Below are 19,175 nucleotides of genomic sequence, written 5' to 3' on the forward strand. Positions count from 1 at the left end.
ATTGTATACTATTTAACACCATCAGATGTTTATAAGAAAAATAAAGTTGTTTGTTTATTTATGTCATTTTTTTTGTTGACAATAATGAACGATAATTCATATTTTGCAGAATGCAGAAGTCAGATGGGTAAAAATTATTTTAAAAATTCGAATAAAAAAAATAACATCCCCACTCCGGACTCCCTAATTTGTTTCTTATGTAAAAGTAAGGTTTATAAAATTCTAATTGAACTTAAGTTAATTAGAAAAAAAAACACAGCGGTGATAAGGTTATAACTAACACCTACTAAAGCTTGTTTTAATGACCAAATTTCTAATTTTTGAATATTCCACAAATTTTCAAAATGAAAGGAACTAACAGAAGGAGAAGGTAAAATGTATGCAACATTACTAGACAGACTTTGTGCCCTGCTAGTTCCTATGAATTTTATTTATTGCACAAGTTTAAGAAAAACTTATTATCCAGTAACAGATTAGAAATTCAATTTTTTTATTCTCTTAAATAGCTTTGCAAAAGAATAGTAATAATTTGAAACATTTGCAATCTACGTTGTTTAAAAAAAATAAAACTGGAAAATACACATCCTTATGTTATTGCACTTTACATGCTTTTCAAGATTTTAAATATACAAAAATCATAAATTTAAAAGGTAGAATACAGTTCTTATAATTTTAATGTTTTTGTTTTTGTTTTTGTGTTTGTAAGATCCAATAGTTGTTTGTATACATTTAACAACCAGTTTCAGAAAAATTCAAGAATTCTGTTGTGTTTATTTCATGGTTCTCAATAAGTTGTTAGGACAATTCCATAACCAATTTGATTAAAATTGTGATTTGGTTCTAAATAGTGATATTCTCTGATTTTTTTACATATTCTGGTTGTTTATTTACTGTTTGTTTATAACTTTAAACTGGTTTAGTCACAATACCCGGTTAGAGAGATTAATCAAATATTTACACATGTTAAATTGATTAAATTCCTTATTCAGATTATTAATTTTGAAATCTCTCATTTTAAATTTATTTAGTTTTGAAACCCTCAATGCTGTTCTCAAGTTGTTTTCTGCACGAGATTATACCTAACCATGCTTGTGCTTATTAATAAAGATTAATATTACTCAAACCTTGTCTTTTAATAGTCGAGATTTAATAGCAAATCTCCAAAATTGCCCAACAGGGTCCCATAGAAAAGTGGTTTTAATTGTAAATTTTATTTTAGAAGCAAAATGCTAGCGTTACTACCCTAAATCACTCTTTGTCCTGGCATTTCCAAAAAAAATGTGTTCTGCCTTTTTTGTGCTTTCAATTAGAATTATCAGAGATTTTTGTTCAGATTTTGACAATTTTGGTATAATTTAACCCTATTCAGGCTGACGTCTGGTTTAATCAAAATAGACACTCTATATCCATAGTGTATTACAAATCTATAACGTTTGATACACTTTTTAAAAGCCCTTGTATTCTACTTTAATAATCAGCTAAAAAAAAATTAGCAAATTTGCTAAATTTCTAATATCTATTGCAATATCAAATTAATTAGCAAAAAATGTGCGAAAACAAAAAATTTGCGAAACATGATAAATTATGCATTTTTAAAGAAGTCCTTGACACTTCAAATTTGAGTATGCAAATAATGAGGAAAACATAAAATGTGTAAATTCTCTTGCAAGGCATCTGTCCAAAATTATGTGCAAAATGTCTTTGCAAAAATTGTTTAATCTGCTCCCTTTTGCACAAGGCTTTCCTAAGAGCAATAGCATGTTAAAATCCAATGACTTGAAGAAGGTTTCTGTTTCAGAGATTGTTTTTTGTTTTTATGTTTGGATCATATCTCAGGAACACTTTTGCCAATTTTATTTGAAGAATTCATTAGAACCACAGGAGTGATGGATGAGTTGGTTGACTTTTATAAATAACATGTCAAGAAAACTAAGTTTTTGTTAAAAAAAATGAAAACCATTATATTTTTTAAAATTGCTTTTGATAACGATGTGTTTATGTGGGAAACCTATAGCTGAGTTCACCACGTCACAAACTATAAAACTATTTTATAATTGCTTCTAAGGGGACCCTGGTCAACATAAATGTTTCATATTCCTAAAACTTGTATTCCTAAAATTAATCAGTTTGAGACAGGAAATTGTTTTTTACCAAGTATTTGACTAATTTTCAAATTCCCAATAAGACGAATAACGTTCTCAGAGTGTTAGTTAACATTCCTTTAAGGACGTTAATTAACGCCACTATTTTACGTGCCAGAAACGTAAAAACTAACCCACTTTTATGTTACATAACTTTATTATGTTACGTTACATAACCTTATTATGTTACGTTATTTAATGTTACATTTAAAGTTAAATAACGTAAATTAATGTTATATAATACATTTTTAAAGGTATCAGCTTTCACAAAAGTTCCGTTGATTAAAGTTATTTTACGTAGCAACAAATGTATGGTACGTACATACGTTCATGAACGAAACTTTTACGTCAATGAACCCTAAATATGGAAGCAGCTTTCACAAAAGTTAGGTTGAGTGATGTTATTAACGTAATAATGACCGTATGTTTACAAGAAACCAAAATTTAATTTCTATCAATCCAAAATATATGCTCATTTTTCACCAAAGTTATGTTGAATAATATTATTTGACGTACCAAAGATCAAAACCAAACACTAAGTACTTACCTAATGTTCTGATGATAACAAATATGTTCTTACCTTTTGTTTTGTAGAGAGCACTATTGTTCTGTAGGAAACAGTTTGTACTAAACTTTTGTGATTTAAAAAATACTTTGTACTTGCCCAATTGTTCCATAGAAAACACAATGTTGAGAACACATTAGTATTATTTTTTATTTAGTTGCATATTTGCTTATCATCATATTCAGAGAATACTGTATAAAAGATAATATGCTCAGTTAATGAGGAAAAGGATAAAGATATACCAAAAAATAAAACATTAAATATAAAAATCACTGTACTTATACTAAACATATTTAACATCATATTCAAATTCAGTGATATTTAGGGCTAATTATTTCTGCTTAATTTCTGCATCTAGCTTTCATGGATTAACTTGTTTGATTATCACATGTGACATTTGTTTGAAACTTTAGCAAACAAATGACTCATAAGATAAAAAAGATTCAATAATCAATCCATGTGCTCCAGTCCGACAAATTAAACTATTTACATAAAATGGTGCACAGAAAACATATTTTAAAATGTAAAAAGAAATTTATATGAATAGTTTGGCATTGGATTAAGTCGCAAAATTTGCAAAAAAAAAAAGATATTTTGTAAATAAACGTTCATTAGCGTTCCACAATTATGTTTAAAATAATGGTATCTGACCTTCCTGGAAAATCTTTAAACACCAGGCAGGCAGAACATTTTAAGAAATAAAATATTTGCATTTTAATTAAATCAAAACCACCTTCCATCCTTCTTTACCAAACGAGGAACTAAAAGAGAACAAAACAACTTTACAATTTTCGTAGTGTTACGTCATTAACAAATAGAAATGATTGATTTTCAAAAATGAAAATGAACCAAAATATCTAGGTATTACCAAATAAAATAAAGATAAAAAAGATAAAAATATTACACCTTTAACAAAGTGTAGAAGATATTCAAAATTTAAAATAATATATATAACCTGAATTGACTACTGAACACTGAACAGTATCAAAATTAAATAAAAAGCAAAGGATTTTCTTTATCCCAAAAATGTTCAAAAATTATTTATATTTGTATAAACCAAAAATCAGTTTAGATTAAATATTAATTATTTAGAGATTCAATGATCACATAATGTTCAATGTAGAATAAATGGGATACTATATAAGTGGGATACTATATGAAGAAATTAGAAAGGTTGCATCTTTATCTTAAAATATGCTTTATGAAGAGACTAATATAAGACTAAAATATTTGAAACGAATTAACCAAAAGTATATTTTTTATCAAATACAAGAAGAGTTTAAAAACAGACTATCTATTAGGGTTTCCAACAAACAAAATTTTTTTCAAAAAATGTGAAAATTTTCGATCGCATTTTGCAAACTTAATTGCAAAATTTCGACAAAGAAATTCGCGAAAATGCAAAAATTTCCCAAAAATTTTGCGAATATGCGAAAATATTTTGCAGTTGTTTTTTAAAATTCTCTATTTTTCGCGAAATTGTTGTGTTTTTTGCATAATTTCCATTTTTTTTTGCAAGATTTTGCATTTTTTCGAAAAAATTTTGCATTTATTTTGGTGTCAATTTCACATTTTTCGCGAGCAAAAGTAAAGCAAAAATGAATCAAAAAGGTTGCAAAAAAAATTTTTTGCGAAAAGATTTTTCCTTTTCGCTGGAAACTCTACTATCCCTACTATTAAACACAAACTGATTCACATCGTACATTTTTTCCATCATTTTTTGGTAACTTTTTGCAGTCGGAAGCTTTCTTGCATTTTGGATGACAGTAATCTCTTAATAGGACCCATTTGTTTTTATTGCAAAGCTTTTTTTGAAATTTTTTTTCATTAGGTGGAAGCTTGCCATTTATATGGGTTTTTTCATTTCTAAATACATCCGTATCATACATACATATTTTTTGGCAGTTTTGACATTTTTTACTCTTGGAACATTTGCCCAAACACAAAAAAGGAACTGTGAAAGATTCAGTTTTAGCATTGCATTGGTCTTTGGTTCTCAAATCTAAATCTGCGTCGTAATCAAGATATCCATAGTCATTTCCAGATTCAACCGATGGAAGAGACAAGTCAATGGTTCCATTATTTTTTTCAGATACTTTCTCTGGTTCAAGTGTTGTTATCTCTTCTTCCTCTTCTCTTGGTTTAGTTGTTTTACATTTACATTCTCTAACACTTTTCTTCCTGGTTTTCAGAGGTTCAAGCAAGTCAATAAGTTTCTGGATACCTATGGATGATTTTAAATTTTATCTCACTGATTTTTTTTAAAATTTTTAATTTTCAGTTTTGGGCTGTGAATGATATCCCACACTATACATAAACCCTTAAACCCTCATTTCTAGTAAGTATCTATCTACAGTACTTTCATAATATTGTGAGAAAAAAATTACCATTGCTCGGTATTTCAGGGATCACATCAACTTCTTCACTACCATAGTCTGCTTCTTTGATATCTTCCCAACTTGACCCCACCTCACCCCTATATGGATTCAGGTTTTGAAAGCCTGGGAGCTTTAAACTGTACAGAAAAATTCAGAAGAAAAGCCAGACATCGAATTTAAAGAATTTGAGCTAGGTCTGGACCTGACTTAACTGCCCAAATTTTAAGAATTTGAGCTAGGTCTAGACCTGACTCAACTGCCTAAATATAAGGAATTTGAGCTAGGTCTAGACATGATTTAACTGCCTAAATTTAAAGAATTTGAGCTGTGTTGCTGAACTACCTACAGCCGGTTTAAATTCAAATCCTTCCTTGATCTTTAACTTTGCATCAGTGGTTCAAATTTGAACAGATAATTTCAGTGACTGTAACCCTTGTAATTAGTTTAATATATATAGCAAATGTAATGTCATAATGTAACGTAAAATAAAAAAATCTAAAATAATATTATATTACCATTCTGAAGACTCATTTTCTTGATTCTTTTTGGCAGCAGAGCTAGCAATTAGCTGAAAAAGTATATTTCAGAATAACACACTTATTTATTTTAAGTATTTTTTTCCAGGAACTAGTCACTATAACTACATGCAGCTATGTTGCTTTTTCTTATTATTATCTAAATATACAAGAATTCTAGGGTATTTAGTATTTTTTTAATTCTGCTGTTTTCCTATTGTACATTAAATATACAAGGATTTTATGGCGCTTTGCGTCTATTTTCTACTTTAACATTTAGTTCTGGCTCTATCTGCATGAGCGTAAACAGTGGGAGGGACAAGGGGGAATAGTGCCCCCCCTCCCTTAGAGCTGTAAGGGGAGCTATCACACTTTTCAACTCTGTTAGTTTTAAAGGAGAGAAAGAGCAGTACTTGTAAGATATTTCGACTGTTTGTGTACCTGTAAAGCCAAAAATTTGTTAATAAATCAATTCTAGAATCAATTATTTCGTTTTCAGTATAAATATTGAACTTCTTATTTTCCATGAATTTATTTGCAGATTTCTACAAATTCTTCAAATGTCGTCTTTTCAATAATAATTCCAGAAAATCTTTGTGAATAATGAGAAACTAGAATAATGAGTAAATAGAAACTAATTATTGAACAAGATTACTTATTTTCGATGATAAGATAAATTTTTATTTTCTGAACCTGTTCCTAAATAACTAATTAGTTTAAAGTAGAATTTTTTTTAACATTTTTTTGTCGTCCTTATTTAATAGTTAAGATGAAAACAATTCTGAAAACATATCCACCCAAAAGTACGAATTTAAACGTCGACTATGCTCTCAAACTCAGGATTTACAGATCTTTAAAAATTTTAATATGTCTCAAATGAATCCTAACAAGTTACTACTCAGTTTAACTATAACCTTACAAAGCCAGTTTGTACCTTCAAATATTCATCAGTCATATGTGAGGTCCCGATCAGTGTATGCCGTTTATTCGATACAAGTGGACAGACTAGCATACAAACAAACAGACACCCAGACAAGCAAAGTATATATATAGATAGAATAAGGAGAGAATGAAATCCTAACCCCAAGTTTCCAACCTAAACATTCTTACTTTTGTATGAGTATATTTATTTGCTCTATAGTGACACAGGTGCATTGGAAAATAAATAATAATATAAAATTTCATTTTTAAAAACTTGGAATAGCTTTCAGAATTAATTAAATCATTAGTTTTTAATGTTTAAATCACTAATTGGGTTATAACTACGGCTTTTAGTTGTTTAATACATTGGGATACAGATGTTTCATAGAGGGATACTGAAAGGATACAGTGGTTAAATAGAGAGGGAACCAGGAGGGATACAGTGGTTTAATACAGGGGATAAATATGGAACATCTTAAAATATCAAATGATTAGAAATCTTGTAACTGCAGAAAAGAAAAGGTTCTTCAAAATGTTTTATTACAATTTTCTTTTTCAAAATTTGGATGTTAATAGGAGGGGTTGGTGGCGGCTCTGCACCCCCACCCTCATTTGAACATCAAGCAATATTTATTAGATCTATTTATATGTTTACAGTGAATTAAGTGCAATTGATAAAAAATTTAATTGATTAATATAATAATTAATTGTTTAATAGATTAATTCAAAGAATTATAATGAAAAGATAGATAGTACTGCAAATTAAATATTCTGGTCATAGGAAACTAAAATTAAATGCTTTTATCCTCCTCTGCTACTAGAGGAACACTGATGCATCTATTCTTATTTGCAAACACTGCCCAGAGAGAACTGGTTTCAATATGTACGCAGGTTATATGCAACAGCAATTAACTTTCCTTGCCTAATTACCTTGGATTAATTAATGTAAATGGTAAAAGGTTCTAGACTTATAAGAGGCTCCTAAAAGATGTTTAACATATTCAAAAATAGTGCATCCTCCATCTTGGCTTCAAGTCCTCCTGATGATGTAAGGTACTTTCCCAAAGATTTCCCAAGTGACAATATCCTAAATGGGAACTTCCCAAATGTGCATTTTCCCAAAGGGCAATTTCCCAAAGGTTAGGTTAGGCCTTTGAAGCGACCCAGGCTGCAATGGGCTAGGGAGCAGAGCGCTGTGGCTAGGATGAGCTAGGGGGCCAAGCACTGCAGCTAGAACAGGCTGGGAATCATGTGCTGCGGTTAGAACAGACTTTGGAAGTCCCAGCTTGGTAAATTGCACAATTAGGAAATTGCCACTTGGAAAAACACTGTTGGGAAGTTGCTGCTTGTGATAAAGCCTTTGGGAAAGTACCTATCATATCATCCTCCTGACACTGAGGATCTAAATATCTCGTTGTCACTCTCTGATTCCAGAGGTTCCATAGGTCCATATGTCATCTGATTGAACATAAAGTCCTTTAGCTTATGTATACAGGAGAAGAACTCGGACTAGGATGACGCTTGCGAGAGGGAGTAGGGACAGGGCTTCCAATCCCATTTTCTCCTGAAGTCTTCAGAGATATGAGGGGAGATGTAGAGATTGAGGAGGATTGAGGAGAAGGAAGGAAGAGCTTAGAAGGTAAAGGTTGGAGTAAAGAACTCAGTTTTGGGTTTTATCCAGATGGCTTGGTGAACTGTTAGACAGAATCTTGGAATTAGCTACACTTAGTGCATGGTTTATGGCAATGTTGTAAGGAGGAAAGTTTATTTAAAAGTTCTTCTTGTTATTGGGACTCAAGTGATTACATAAGAAAATTCATTAAGGATTAAAATACATATTTTTGTATGTAATGTTGTCAATTTTACAGCCACCTTTAAAATAACAATTTTATTTATTCATATTAAGTGTGTTAATTTAGTTAGGTTATTAGATATTTCAAACAATGAATTCTGTTGATCAAATAATCTATGTTTGAAATATCAACTGTGGCAAATTATCATGCCATTGGACATAATAAAAAAAAACTTTGAAATCCACATTACTTTCTTAATACTTGTCTCCTTAAGTGAACTTTGGTATCTAAAGAGAGATCTTATAGTTTCACTAACAATTATGTTCTTATTAATATTAGCTCAAGACCTTAAGAAACTTGCCAAATACTGATCAGTAGATTTTCGAGCTTGGACGATCAAGCTAAATTTTGAAATTAGCATTTTTACAACCAAACAACAAGCATCGATATAGCTTCGGTTTTTCAGGAGACTTTTGTTAAACCAAAACATGCTTCAGAGTCTAAAACTAAAGAATGTGCGAACTTTAAGTTTGAGGTTAAAAGTTCTGTAAAATAATGAATAGCTACTTAAATATTAAACCTTCTCAATTTTAAATTTGAATTTCCCGGGAAAAATCTGAACCAATCAGAGAAAAGAATTTATGGAGAATATTACGTAACCATCGCTATTCAGCTGTTTTAGTTAACTTTAAAATATTTCCAGTTACAACCGTATTTTGGTGTTACGTGCAAATATTAATTAATCTAAAACGTGAAATTTGTTAAATCAAGGTTTTTACTTTTAAATATATCGTAATTAGTTGAATGCCGCTTATTGCTGAATGATGATAGACAAATAGGGATTGCGGGATTTCAAGATTTTAACCTTGTGTTTAAATTTTAACTCGTCGATTTCGGCGAGTTAAATATTTAACCACAGGTTTAAATATTTAACCACACGGTTAAAGTTCAGGTTTAAATTAAGTCAGAAGTAGCATTTAACCATGAACTTAAAATTTAAGTCAAAACTTTTTGTTCTTTAGTTTTGGACTCTGGACAGGTTAATTTTGCAAAGAAAGAAATCAAAATTGAACTGATTTAAAGAGAATTCGATTGGGATATATTTATTATTTACTCTCTAGGGTTCAAGCATTATCTTTTTGTTAGACATGAAAATTATGAAAATTAAAAATGATTTTCTTTTTCTGATAAGAATGATGATCCGCTCCATTTCCATATTTCAAATTCCTAAATGAACAATTCCAACTCCAATACCCAGTAAAATAAAAGGAGCAGCCACATGTTCAAAATTTAACTTTTCCTAAAAATACAATAATTTCTTAGTATAGCCCCCCCCCCCTCCCACTCCAATAAATATTATTTTTATGACATTTTGACAAAAATATCACAATTTTATTTTAGTTTAGAATTTTAGAAATCATTTATCAATAGTTTTTTCTTTTGCTTAAAAGTATGAGTAATGCTTGCTCTGAAGGTACATGTGTTCCAGCCTGTCATTTGCCAAATGATTAAGTTGAAATATGAAAAATATAGAAATATTAAAATATTAAATTATGTGAAAAATTAGTTTTTTCATATCCATGTTTTCTCCTTGGCTAAAATTATGATTGATTCTTGGTGTGTAGGTACATGTGTTCCGGCCTGTCATTTGTTAAATAATTAAGTTGAAATTTGAAAAATATAGAAATATGAAAATATATAGAATATAAGCCAAAAATATGAAAAATATGAAAAATATGAGAACATGAAAATATGAAAAATATAAAAAAATATGAAAAAGATGAAAAAAAAGATAGTATGAAAAATATTTTTTTTTTAAAATTTTATTGCTATTGTTTAGCAAATGAAAATGAAAATTAAAATTTATAAGAATAAATGTATTGACATTGAATTGCGTCAAAAATTGCATAACATTATTTTTCTTAATTTATCAGAAATGAAATTATTCTGGATGCACCTAACTTTTATTTTAATTTGTTTGCTGACGAGTTTTAACAATGAGAGATAACACAATAAATAAAGAGGAACACCTGCAAAATTGTCCAGTTTAAATAAAATGGCGCTTTATCTATTAATGATTTATTCTTCTTTTCTTGTTGGAGTTAATGGAGGTTGGTGTGATAACAAGAACACTGCTGGACAAGATCTTGTTTCTGCATATAGTCGGTAAATTATTTAAAGGGACTGTAGACGGAATTTCACGTGACCCTTTATGCGAATAGTTCTATGCCAAATTCATGACTGTCTCCTTTAAACTTTTAAACGGTCAATAATATATGGAAGATTTATATATTTATATAGCTGGTGCCAAAATCCGCTAGAAATCACAATTAAAAAACAATCTATACAAGGATTTCATTTTAGATGAGACAAGCTTATATGGGTACTGTTGTGAATCGTCATCCTATAAATAAAAGAAGTCACTTGAAATTACATCTACAGTTCCTTGGATTAAGATACAATTCCAACAGAAACTTTATAGAAAAAGAAAAATTAAGCATTTAAATATAAATTGATAAAAATCTCGCTGTCAGGTTACCATTGAGTAGAAGAGGAATGAAGCATCAGTCTGATATCAAGCACAATCTTCCAGTGGTATGACAGTGGTTCCCAAAAAACTATGGAATACAATGACGACTTTTAATGTTAATGATATGATTTAAACAGTAACTTAAAGATTGCTCTTATATCGCTCTTATATCATTCCATAGTTATATCAAGCTGTATAAGATAATTTACGAGGCAAGACTTACAATCCCATTTTGTTTCGATAAAGTATATTTTAGTTGTGTCCATAGGAAATTTGTTTAGGTTTATGGCATTGTTCAACACTTTAGGACTGTAAAACTTTCTTATATGTTATAATATGCAATGTTTATCAGCACTGCTTCATGCTATTAATGGTCGAGAAAAACTGTAAACAGGATCTGCGTACACTGGAGACATACGGATGCCTCAATACACAATTGTTCGATGTACTGTATGTCACCATTCGATCTTTACCTAAACCCCAGATTCCCTTTGAACCCTGATCTGTTTCTTTATTGCAAAGACGATGGATTACATCCCTTGTTTCAATCCCATCATGCTCATGACAAAATAATGATTATTTCAACATAAATCAAAACCTCTAATTCAGCTATTATTTATGTGGTTTTCAAAAAGCCCTTTCTTAAGATTAAGAATAAAAAACATAATGTCAAATTTTAGTTGATAAACTAGACAGAAAGATAAGGTAAAATTTGTGCGACATTTTTTGCAAAAAAAAGGTTCATTTAGAAGAAAAAGATGGACAACTGAAATGGATAATTCAGACAAATGAGAAAATTATCGTTTTTTCAGAGAAACATAAAAAGAATGATTTTTTTACCAAATGAACAATTTTAATGAACAAACTATCTTGATGAGCAAACGAATTTTCTAAACAAAAATGAACGATATTGAATTTTTTTTTGATCAGTTGAAGAAAAAAACTTACAAAATCGGTTATTTACAAACAATGAACAAATGAAATGAAAAAATTTAATGTGCCCGTCTCCAATTTCCAGTACAACTTCTGGTTTTGATTTTATGCACAAGTTTGAAAATAGCAAATTTATCCGTAAAAATATATTCACAACAATTTGTTCTTCTCACATAAGCACTTCAATAACTGATTTTATGATAGAAACACATTAGGTTTTAATCTTAAGTACAATTTTACTTGGGATTATCGTGATGACGCTTTATGTGCTTGAAAAATTATTGAAAGAAAATAAAGATGAATTTAGGAAGAAATGATAAAATCTGAAGGATATCCTGTAGAGACCTATTATGTGACAACCCAGGATGGTTATGTCTTGGCACTTCATAGGATCCCTTATGGAAAAACAAACAAGTAAGGCTCATCACTTTAAGGGACTGTAAGCGTAATTTCAAGTGACCTTCCATTTAAAGAGTGGCATGTCTGATTTACAATGATACCCTATAAACCTCTGTTTGATCAAGGATTTCGTAGATACTTATTTAAAAGCAGGAAATTGAGTGCCAAGAAACCGGGCGAGTGTACACCAGCACGGAGTGTACACTGTAACCTCGAGTCTCCTGCGGCCATAGAGAATATAATAGATATTAGAGTGGAATTTACTAGAAAAAAGTGTAAAACGTCCATTTTGTTGTACTGTTTCCATACTGCAGGTGTACTTCACATATTTATGCTCTTTAACCTTTTGGGCCCTGGAATATCATTTTATAGAAAAACTAAAATTAATGTTGAAAGAAAACCAAATTATGAAATTGGCTGGTTTCATAATTGACCAATGATCATTTCACATAGACTCTATGGCTTTCACTTTACAAACGATGATTTTATATAACTATAATTATAGTTATAACTATAAATCAAATGATGATTTTTATTCACCTAATTCATTATAAAGTTTATTTAACAGCTTTAAAAATTTCAAAATTGAAATGAATAGTCTAGGGAACATACTGTATTAATGTACTCTACTGCACATAATTTGTGAACATTTACATGATTTGTACACTTTGAACTCCCTTTCAGGCTGAAAGGGACTGAAAAAATTCATACCGAGAGATTCTTTAAATTCCTCTCTAATATATATTCTATTCTCTTTGCCTGCGGCGCTCAATCTTCAGTTATACAAATGAAGGTATCTACCTCGTCATTGTCCGGAAAAATTTTGAAGGTTACTGTTGTGAATCGGACATGCCTCTTTATAAATGGAAGGCCACTTGAAAATATTTAGTAAAGATGTGAAATTTAAAGTTTTTCAATCAAAATTAAACTAGAGAATTACCATGATAACTTGCACATTCATAAATCCACTTTTTAGCCAAGTATATTTCCTTTTTTCTGACTGGATTTTACTTTAAATATTATATGTTTGTTAACTTATACCTTTTAATAAGTACTAGCTATGGCCCACTTGCCAGGTTCAAATAATGTTTTTAGCTGTATATTATTACTTTTCCTGCGAACATTTTTACTTTGTTTTGTGAAGAAAAAAAACTTAGAAGTTTTAACCAATAAATCTCCTTCTGACTGGCCATATGATGCTACTGATGCACTAGGTTAATAGGATAAAAAATAATTTTCTATACTGCAGTAACCCAACTGGGAGAGAAGCTGTGTTGGTCCAGCATGGATTACTTTGTTCTTCAGCTGATTGGGTGATGTCAACTCCAGAGAAAGGGTTAGGTAAATAACTTTAATTATAACATCGTTTTAACAATTTATCATTATTTTATTGATGAATTTCTTATAAATTGGTCACAGGTATTTAGGACCATGGGCAAAGTTCCGTTGTAAACAAAAGCGAAAAATATTTGTTTTAAAAAAATAATGACTTCCTTTTTTCTGCTAAAAATTGCATAAAACTTAAAAAATAAAATGTCCGCTTTTAACGCTGTTATTAATTTTGAGATTGTAAAGGATTAATGGTAACTTTTTAGTATGATGGAAAATACTGTTAACTAAACGAACATTCCATCGTTAACTAAAATTGAATGGCTTCCTAAAAAAATTACATTTTTAACTAAAAATTAACAAACAACTTGAATAATATCAGCAGCCCTACAGAAATGGATGGATCATTTCCACTATATTGAAAATCCATCACTTCGTTTAAAAAACGACAAAGAAAAAACAAAAAAGGAAACAATTGATTTTAACCCAGGGTGGGGGTCATTCCAATGTTTGATGTTCAAATATGACAAATGATACATCATTAGAAAGCTCTTATGCTCTACTTTTCGAATTTCCAAAAACTGATAAATTATGCATTTTTGAAAATCCCTGGACCATGCAGCTTCAAATATGCAAAAGTTTTTGCAAAATTTTAAAGATCCTAACCTACGTCAAAACAAAGATTTAGTTACAGGAAAAAGTAGAAATAGGGTTAAGACAACATTCATTAAGATTAATTGTCATAAAACTTTGACATTTAAAAAAAACTATAGGTTTTTAGATTATTTTAAAAACAATTAATTTACAACCCTACCTACAGGTAATACTAGGGTTTTGAAGAATAAATCCAAAATGTTAGCGAAAAAGTTGCTAAAATTCATCAAAAAAGACTAAATTTTAAGAAAGAGGGATTTAATCTGCCAGCCTAATTGATGGATTAAAACAAAATTAATATATAGAATTAAGAACGACTAATAGACATCAGAAAAATAGCTTCGTTTTCGATTCATTAATTTTTGCAAAAAAACGAGAAATTTTGCCAAATGCAACCGAAAATTTTCGCATTTTATCGCGAAATTTTTCGTTCGCTGGAAATCCTAGTTAATACTGAAATATTCTACTTTTATAATTCTTGCCATAATTTCTCTCCTTCTTCATTTACTTCCTCTTTTATTCACTGTTCTTCTGGTGACTGTGTCTGGTTATGGAAATTTTTGAAGAAAAAAATAGTTTTCTAAAAACTAGTATTTCTGGACACTTTAAGCTCAATAATACTTTTGCTTCTGGTGAGGCATTTTTAAGGTTCCAAATGTGTTTTTGAATTATAACATTTGATTTTTAAAATCTTATTTAGGGCTGGACACATTATTGATTTTCAAAGACTGATTGTTTTTATGTTAATGTATGAAGCCATCAGTTGCATCATTCATTCCAATTAAAAAATGTTAAACCCATTTTTTCAATGAGGGTCTTTAGGTTATCAATTTGTAATTATTTTTTCTTTTCAAAATTGATGATTTTGATTGTTAAACATTTTTATATTTATTTAGCAGTGTTAAATAAATAGTTTTCACTTTCTAGAAATTTTAAGCTAGTAGATTTTCCTTATTTGAAGTGATCCTTCATGCTAAGATGTTTATTTATTTTGAAAACTGTTAATTTTTAATTGTGGTTTTTCTATAATAGTGACAATTTCTACTGCAGGAGCACGTATTTCAAGTATCAGCATTGAACACTTTTAAACCTAAAAAACGACAATATCTTCAACAGTATTGATCAGATAAAGGATTTTGAATTTGAAAGTACACTTAAAGTCCTAATTATGTTGTGATATTTAGGATATATGTTAGCTGAAGCTGGATATGATGTTTGGTTGGGAAACTACCGTGGAAACACCTATAGCAGAAATCATACAACTTTAGATCCTGACAACGGAGAAGGTAGCTCAGTTTGTGTTGTTTCTTAAATAACATTTGTTATATCAATGCATTCGTCGAAAACGACTGTGTTTATTTTTTTTGTTGGCTTTGCTCTAAATCTTCTCTAAGGTGGGGTTTCCATTTTTCTGGAACAAAATTTCCATTTTGTAAATGGAATGATCAAAATTTGTTGTGTAAACCAGAATTCCGGGATAATTCTGGATCAAATGGAAGCCGGAATTTTTATGGTTTACATGATGTTATCCGGAATTTTTTCTGTTTTACGGAATGGAAACCTTAAAATTCCGTAATCCTTCAGATATAAATTACGTAAACGGTAAAATTTGCTTCCATTTCGTAAACTGTAAATTTTTTCAGTTTACTTAACATAAACCTAAAATTTCCAGTTTCCATTTCGTAAACCGAAAATTTTAACACAACATTAGACATAGAAATCATTGTGAAAACATTAAAAGATAAAATTATTAGTTGACATACATTAAATTTGCATTTAGTTCTATAATTATATATTCACAAATAGTTTACAACTTTACAATAGTTCATCATGACTATTTTACAGTTACAGTTTCACAATATTTTTTGACAAATTAGTTTTAATATTTCAAGAGTTCATCCCATAGGCTATGAAACATGTAAGTAAGAGTTTATAAAAACTAGGCTTTAAATTGGTGAATTAAAAACTTATAAATTTTGATATTTTTACCCGTACAAATTTTCAAACTATTTTTAACCTTCCCTTAGGCCATGTGAGTTGCCTCACAAAATTTGGGCTCAGTCGGTTCAGCTGTTTTGACGTTTATTGAATACAAACGGACAAACAAATAGACGATTAAAGAATATAAATAGAGTGTGAACCAGAAAACTCTGGAATAGGAGGACAACTTTTAGACTTTAAATAGTTCAATGAACATGATACACGGCAATTAAGTAGTGTATACTATACTGTATACAGACCAATTTAAAAGTGATTTTTATAAGTTACTATTTAACCTATTTACTGAAGCTAAACAAGGCGCACATTCTATTATAATGTAGATAGTATTTTTATATAGATTTTTCCAGAAACCAGAATTTTCTGGAATGTTCTGTAATTACGGAACAACATTCGGGAAATTTCCAGTTTACAGGAATAAATCATTACGAAATTGCTCCAGAGTTCCGGAACCTTTTCCATAATGGAAATGGAAAAAATTTCTGGATAACTTTGAAAACCCTACTCTAAGGGTAAAAATTTGTCAAATCTGAGGTTTCCAATAAAAATCTGGGGGTCTCCAATGAAAATATGAGGTTCTGCAATGGGAATCTGGGGGTCTCCAACAAAAATATGAGGTCTCCATTGAAAATATGGTGGTCTGTGTGGTAAAAGTTCACCAAATCATGTTTCACCCAATAAAGTTTCACCCAAAACGTTTCATCCAATAATGTTTCACCAATATAATTTTGGTTTCAAAATTATGTTCTCTGCACATGAGGGTGTTTATTGATTTGTTGGAGGTGTAAAATTGTTTGGTTTGGCACGAGAGAAAATCCTGGTCAAAGCTGACCTTGCAGCCGAGTAAGATTATTGTTTTTGGTTAACAACCCTTTCTCTGAGGGAGCAAATGATTGATCTCTAAAACCCAAAGATTTATGTCTATAATTGTAATCCATAGAGTAGCAATAATCATTACAACTTTAGTGTCTGTCAATTGTCAAAACAAAAGAATAGTAGAAAGTAGTATTTTAAAGGAAGTTTCTGGGACTTTACCTGGGATGAAATGGCTAAATATGATATACCTGCAATGATTGAAAAGGTATCATTTAAATTTTAAATTTAAAAAAAGCTGTTTGAACTTACAACTTGAGATCTTTTTCCTAGCGTAATTATCATTGAGATCTTTTTCCCAGCGTAATAATCATTTCCAAGTTAGAATTGATAAAATGATAATCATATATTAAAACTAACATGGCCTGCCATTTTTAGATTCTGTATGAAAAGATAATATATGGATAATTTATAGTTGATATAAGATGTAAACAAGTAACAATTAGGAAAATACAGTGATTTAATAAAAATGTAATTACACTCAAATAGGTGCTGGAAGTATCAGGAAAGAGTGAGTTGCAATATGTTGGACATTCTATGGGAACAACCGGGTTCATGGCCATGCATCACTACAGGACAGATGTTGCTGCTAAGTAATTTCATAAAAAATATTTTGAATAGAAATTTGTATAAAAATAGAATATTTTACTTTCCGTAGAGTTCGCTTGGCCCATCTGCTTTCTCCAGTTGCCTACGTGGGAACAATGGAGAGTCCAATTGCATGGTTAGCAGGACTGGGACCTCTTCTAGATGTAAGTGATTAGCTCAATTTTGATTGAGTAAGAAAGAATTATTTAAAACTTTTTTATTGATTCTTTTCCATCATCTAGCAGAACTTTTTGTAATCCAAGTAAGAATTGGGTATTGTCTTTGTTTTTGAATACAATTTTAGTAAAAGAACAAAAAATTGGTAAATGACGGTGTTAAAGAATTTAAAAATAAAGTTAAATGTGCCCTAGTGATTGGCCATTTTGTTCTATAAGATACAAAAGTTAAATGGAAAATTTTTTTGGGATAGTACTTCTATGAGTAAATTATTTATGTAAGTTAAAATCTACTTTTAGTCAATACTGGGCATGGGCGGTTTCAGGAATTTAGTCAGGGGGGGGTAAAAAAATATTTCGCCCGAAGGGCGAAAAAATTTTTTTACCCCCCCCTATATTGATTTTACCCCCCCCTATATTGACCCCTATATTAACCCCCCCTGTAAAGCTAAAAAGTTCTATTTACCCCCATAACCTTACTAAAATTACAAAATGGACTGCCACCCCCCCCTTGAAACCGCCTATGATACTGGGCTTCTTTGGAATAGGAGAGTTTCTACCGGATAACATTATTATTGACTGTTTGGCTTCTCTTTTCTGTAATGAGGGAATAACTCAGGTTCTATATTTAGAAATGTTTCAGTTTTTTTTTTTTTTTATTTACTTTTATTCATGCAACCAGCTTAAGTGCCCAGTAATGTCATTAAACTTTGTCAGAAAACAGACTCTTGAGTCCAAACTGTAAATCTTAGATAGACACCACCTAATCACTGTTTCCAGCACAGGGAATGGGGGGCTGGGGGCAATAATCCTGAATATATAAACTGGGCCCTGGTGTAGAATTTAAAGGAGGGGGGGGGGGGGTAGTAACCTTTTTTATCTTTGGTACCTCTCTTAATTTGTTATAGGTTTGCCGGCAACAGGTAATCATACACTTGGTTTACAAACCATATGACATTTGTTAAAATCCCCAAGGTTTAAACGACCTGGAGACAAATAGGCACAAATGCTAGTAAGTATATATCTGCAGTTTATACATATTTACACATATATTAAGGGTATTTGCACAAATATACTGTTTGTTCTGTGTGGGTATGATGAACCTCAAATGAACACTACATTACTTCCCACCATTTTACATCACACACCTGCTGGTGCTTCCACATCAACTATACTTCATTATATTCAAGAAGTTAAATCAAGTAAGTAAGATCCAAGAATACAGAAGAAAATTTCTAAAATAAAATTCTAGTGGAGGGGCTTTTTAAGGGGGCACTGTAGTAGGCCTACTACTAATGTATTAAAATACCTCTGAACCACAGCTAAAATGGCAGTTGATTGCAGAGGCGCAACTAGGGGGGGGGGGCGCCGGGCGCGCGCCC

General features: G+C 30.5%; 2 protein-coding genes across 4 annotated transcripts; one reads left to right on the top strand and one right to left on the bottom strand.

Annotated features, from left to right (window-relative positions):
• Positions 1-4,287: 4,287 nt before the first annotated feature.
• On the bottom strand, positions 4,288-6,569 carry LOC111702390 (uncharacterized). Its single transcript, XM_023474057.1, has 4 exons — positions 6,534-6,569; positions 5,600-5,652; positions 5,094-5,182; positions 4,288-4,930 (listed from the first exon to the last, which is right to left on the bottom strand). Exons 1-4 carry the CDS (start codon positions 6,552-6,554, stop codon positions 4,383-4,385), a joined length of 711 nt encoding a protein of 236 aa, XP_023329825.1. The 5' UTR covers positions 6,555-6,569; the 3' UTR covers positions 4,288-4,382.
• Positions 6,570-10,333: 3,764 nt separating this feature from the next.
• LOC111702391 (lipase 3) lies at positions 10,334-19,122 on the top strand. 3 transcript variants are annotated; one of them, XM_023474058.1, is made up of 10 exons: positions 10,334-10,479; positions 10,848-10,908; positions 12,084-12,190; positions 13,425-13,516; positions 15,343-15,444; positions 17,173-17,237; positions 17,519-17,622; positions 17,688-17,784; positions 18,320-18,412; positions 18,851-19,121. In XM_023474058.1, the coding sequence occupies exons 1-10, from the start codon at positions 10,370-10,372 to the stop codon at positions 19,001-19,003; spliced, it is 984 nt and encodes a 327-aa protein (XP_023329826.1). In that variant the 5' UTR covers positions 10,334-10,369; the 3' UTR covers positions 19,004-19,121. The 3 variants fall into 3 exon arrangements, with proteins under 3 accessions (XP_023329826.1, XP_023329827.1, XP_023329828.1); XM_023474059.1 differs by lacking the exon at positions 18,320-18,412 and having other exon boundaries at positions 17,688-17,781; positions 18,851-19,122; XM_023474060.1 differs by lacking the exons at positions 18,320-18,412; positions 18,851-19,121 and adding an exon at positions 18,094-18,156 and having other exon boundaries at positions 17,688-17,781.
• Positions 19,123-19,175: the final 53 nt, after the last annotated feature.

This window comes from Eurytemora carolleeae, unplaced genomic scaffold, assembly GCF_000591075.1.
Source record: "Eurytemora carolleeae unplaced genomic scaffold, Eaff_2.0 scaffold498, whole genome shotgun sequence".
Lineage (NCBI taxonomy): Eukaryota > Metazoa > Arthropoda > Copepoda > Calanoida > Temoridae > Eurytemora > Eurytemora carolleeae.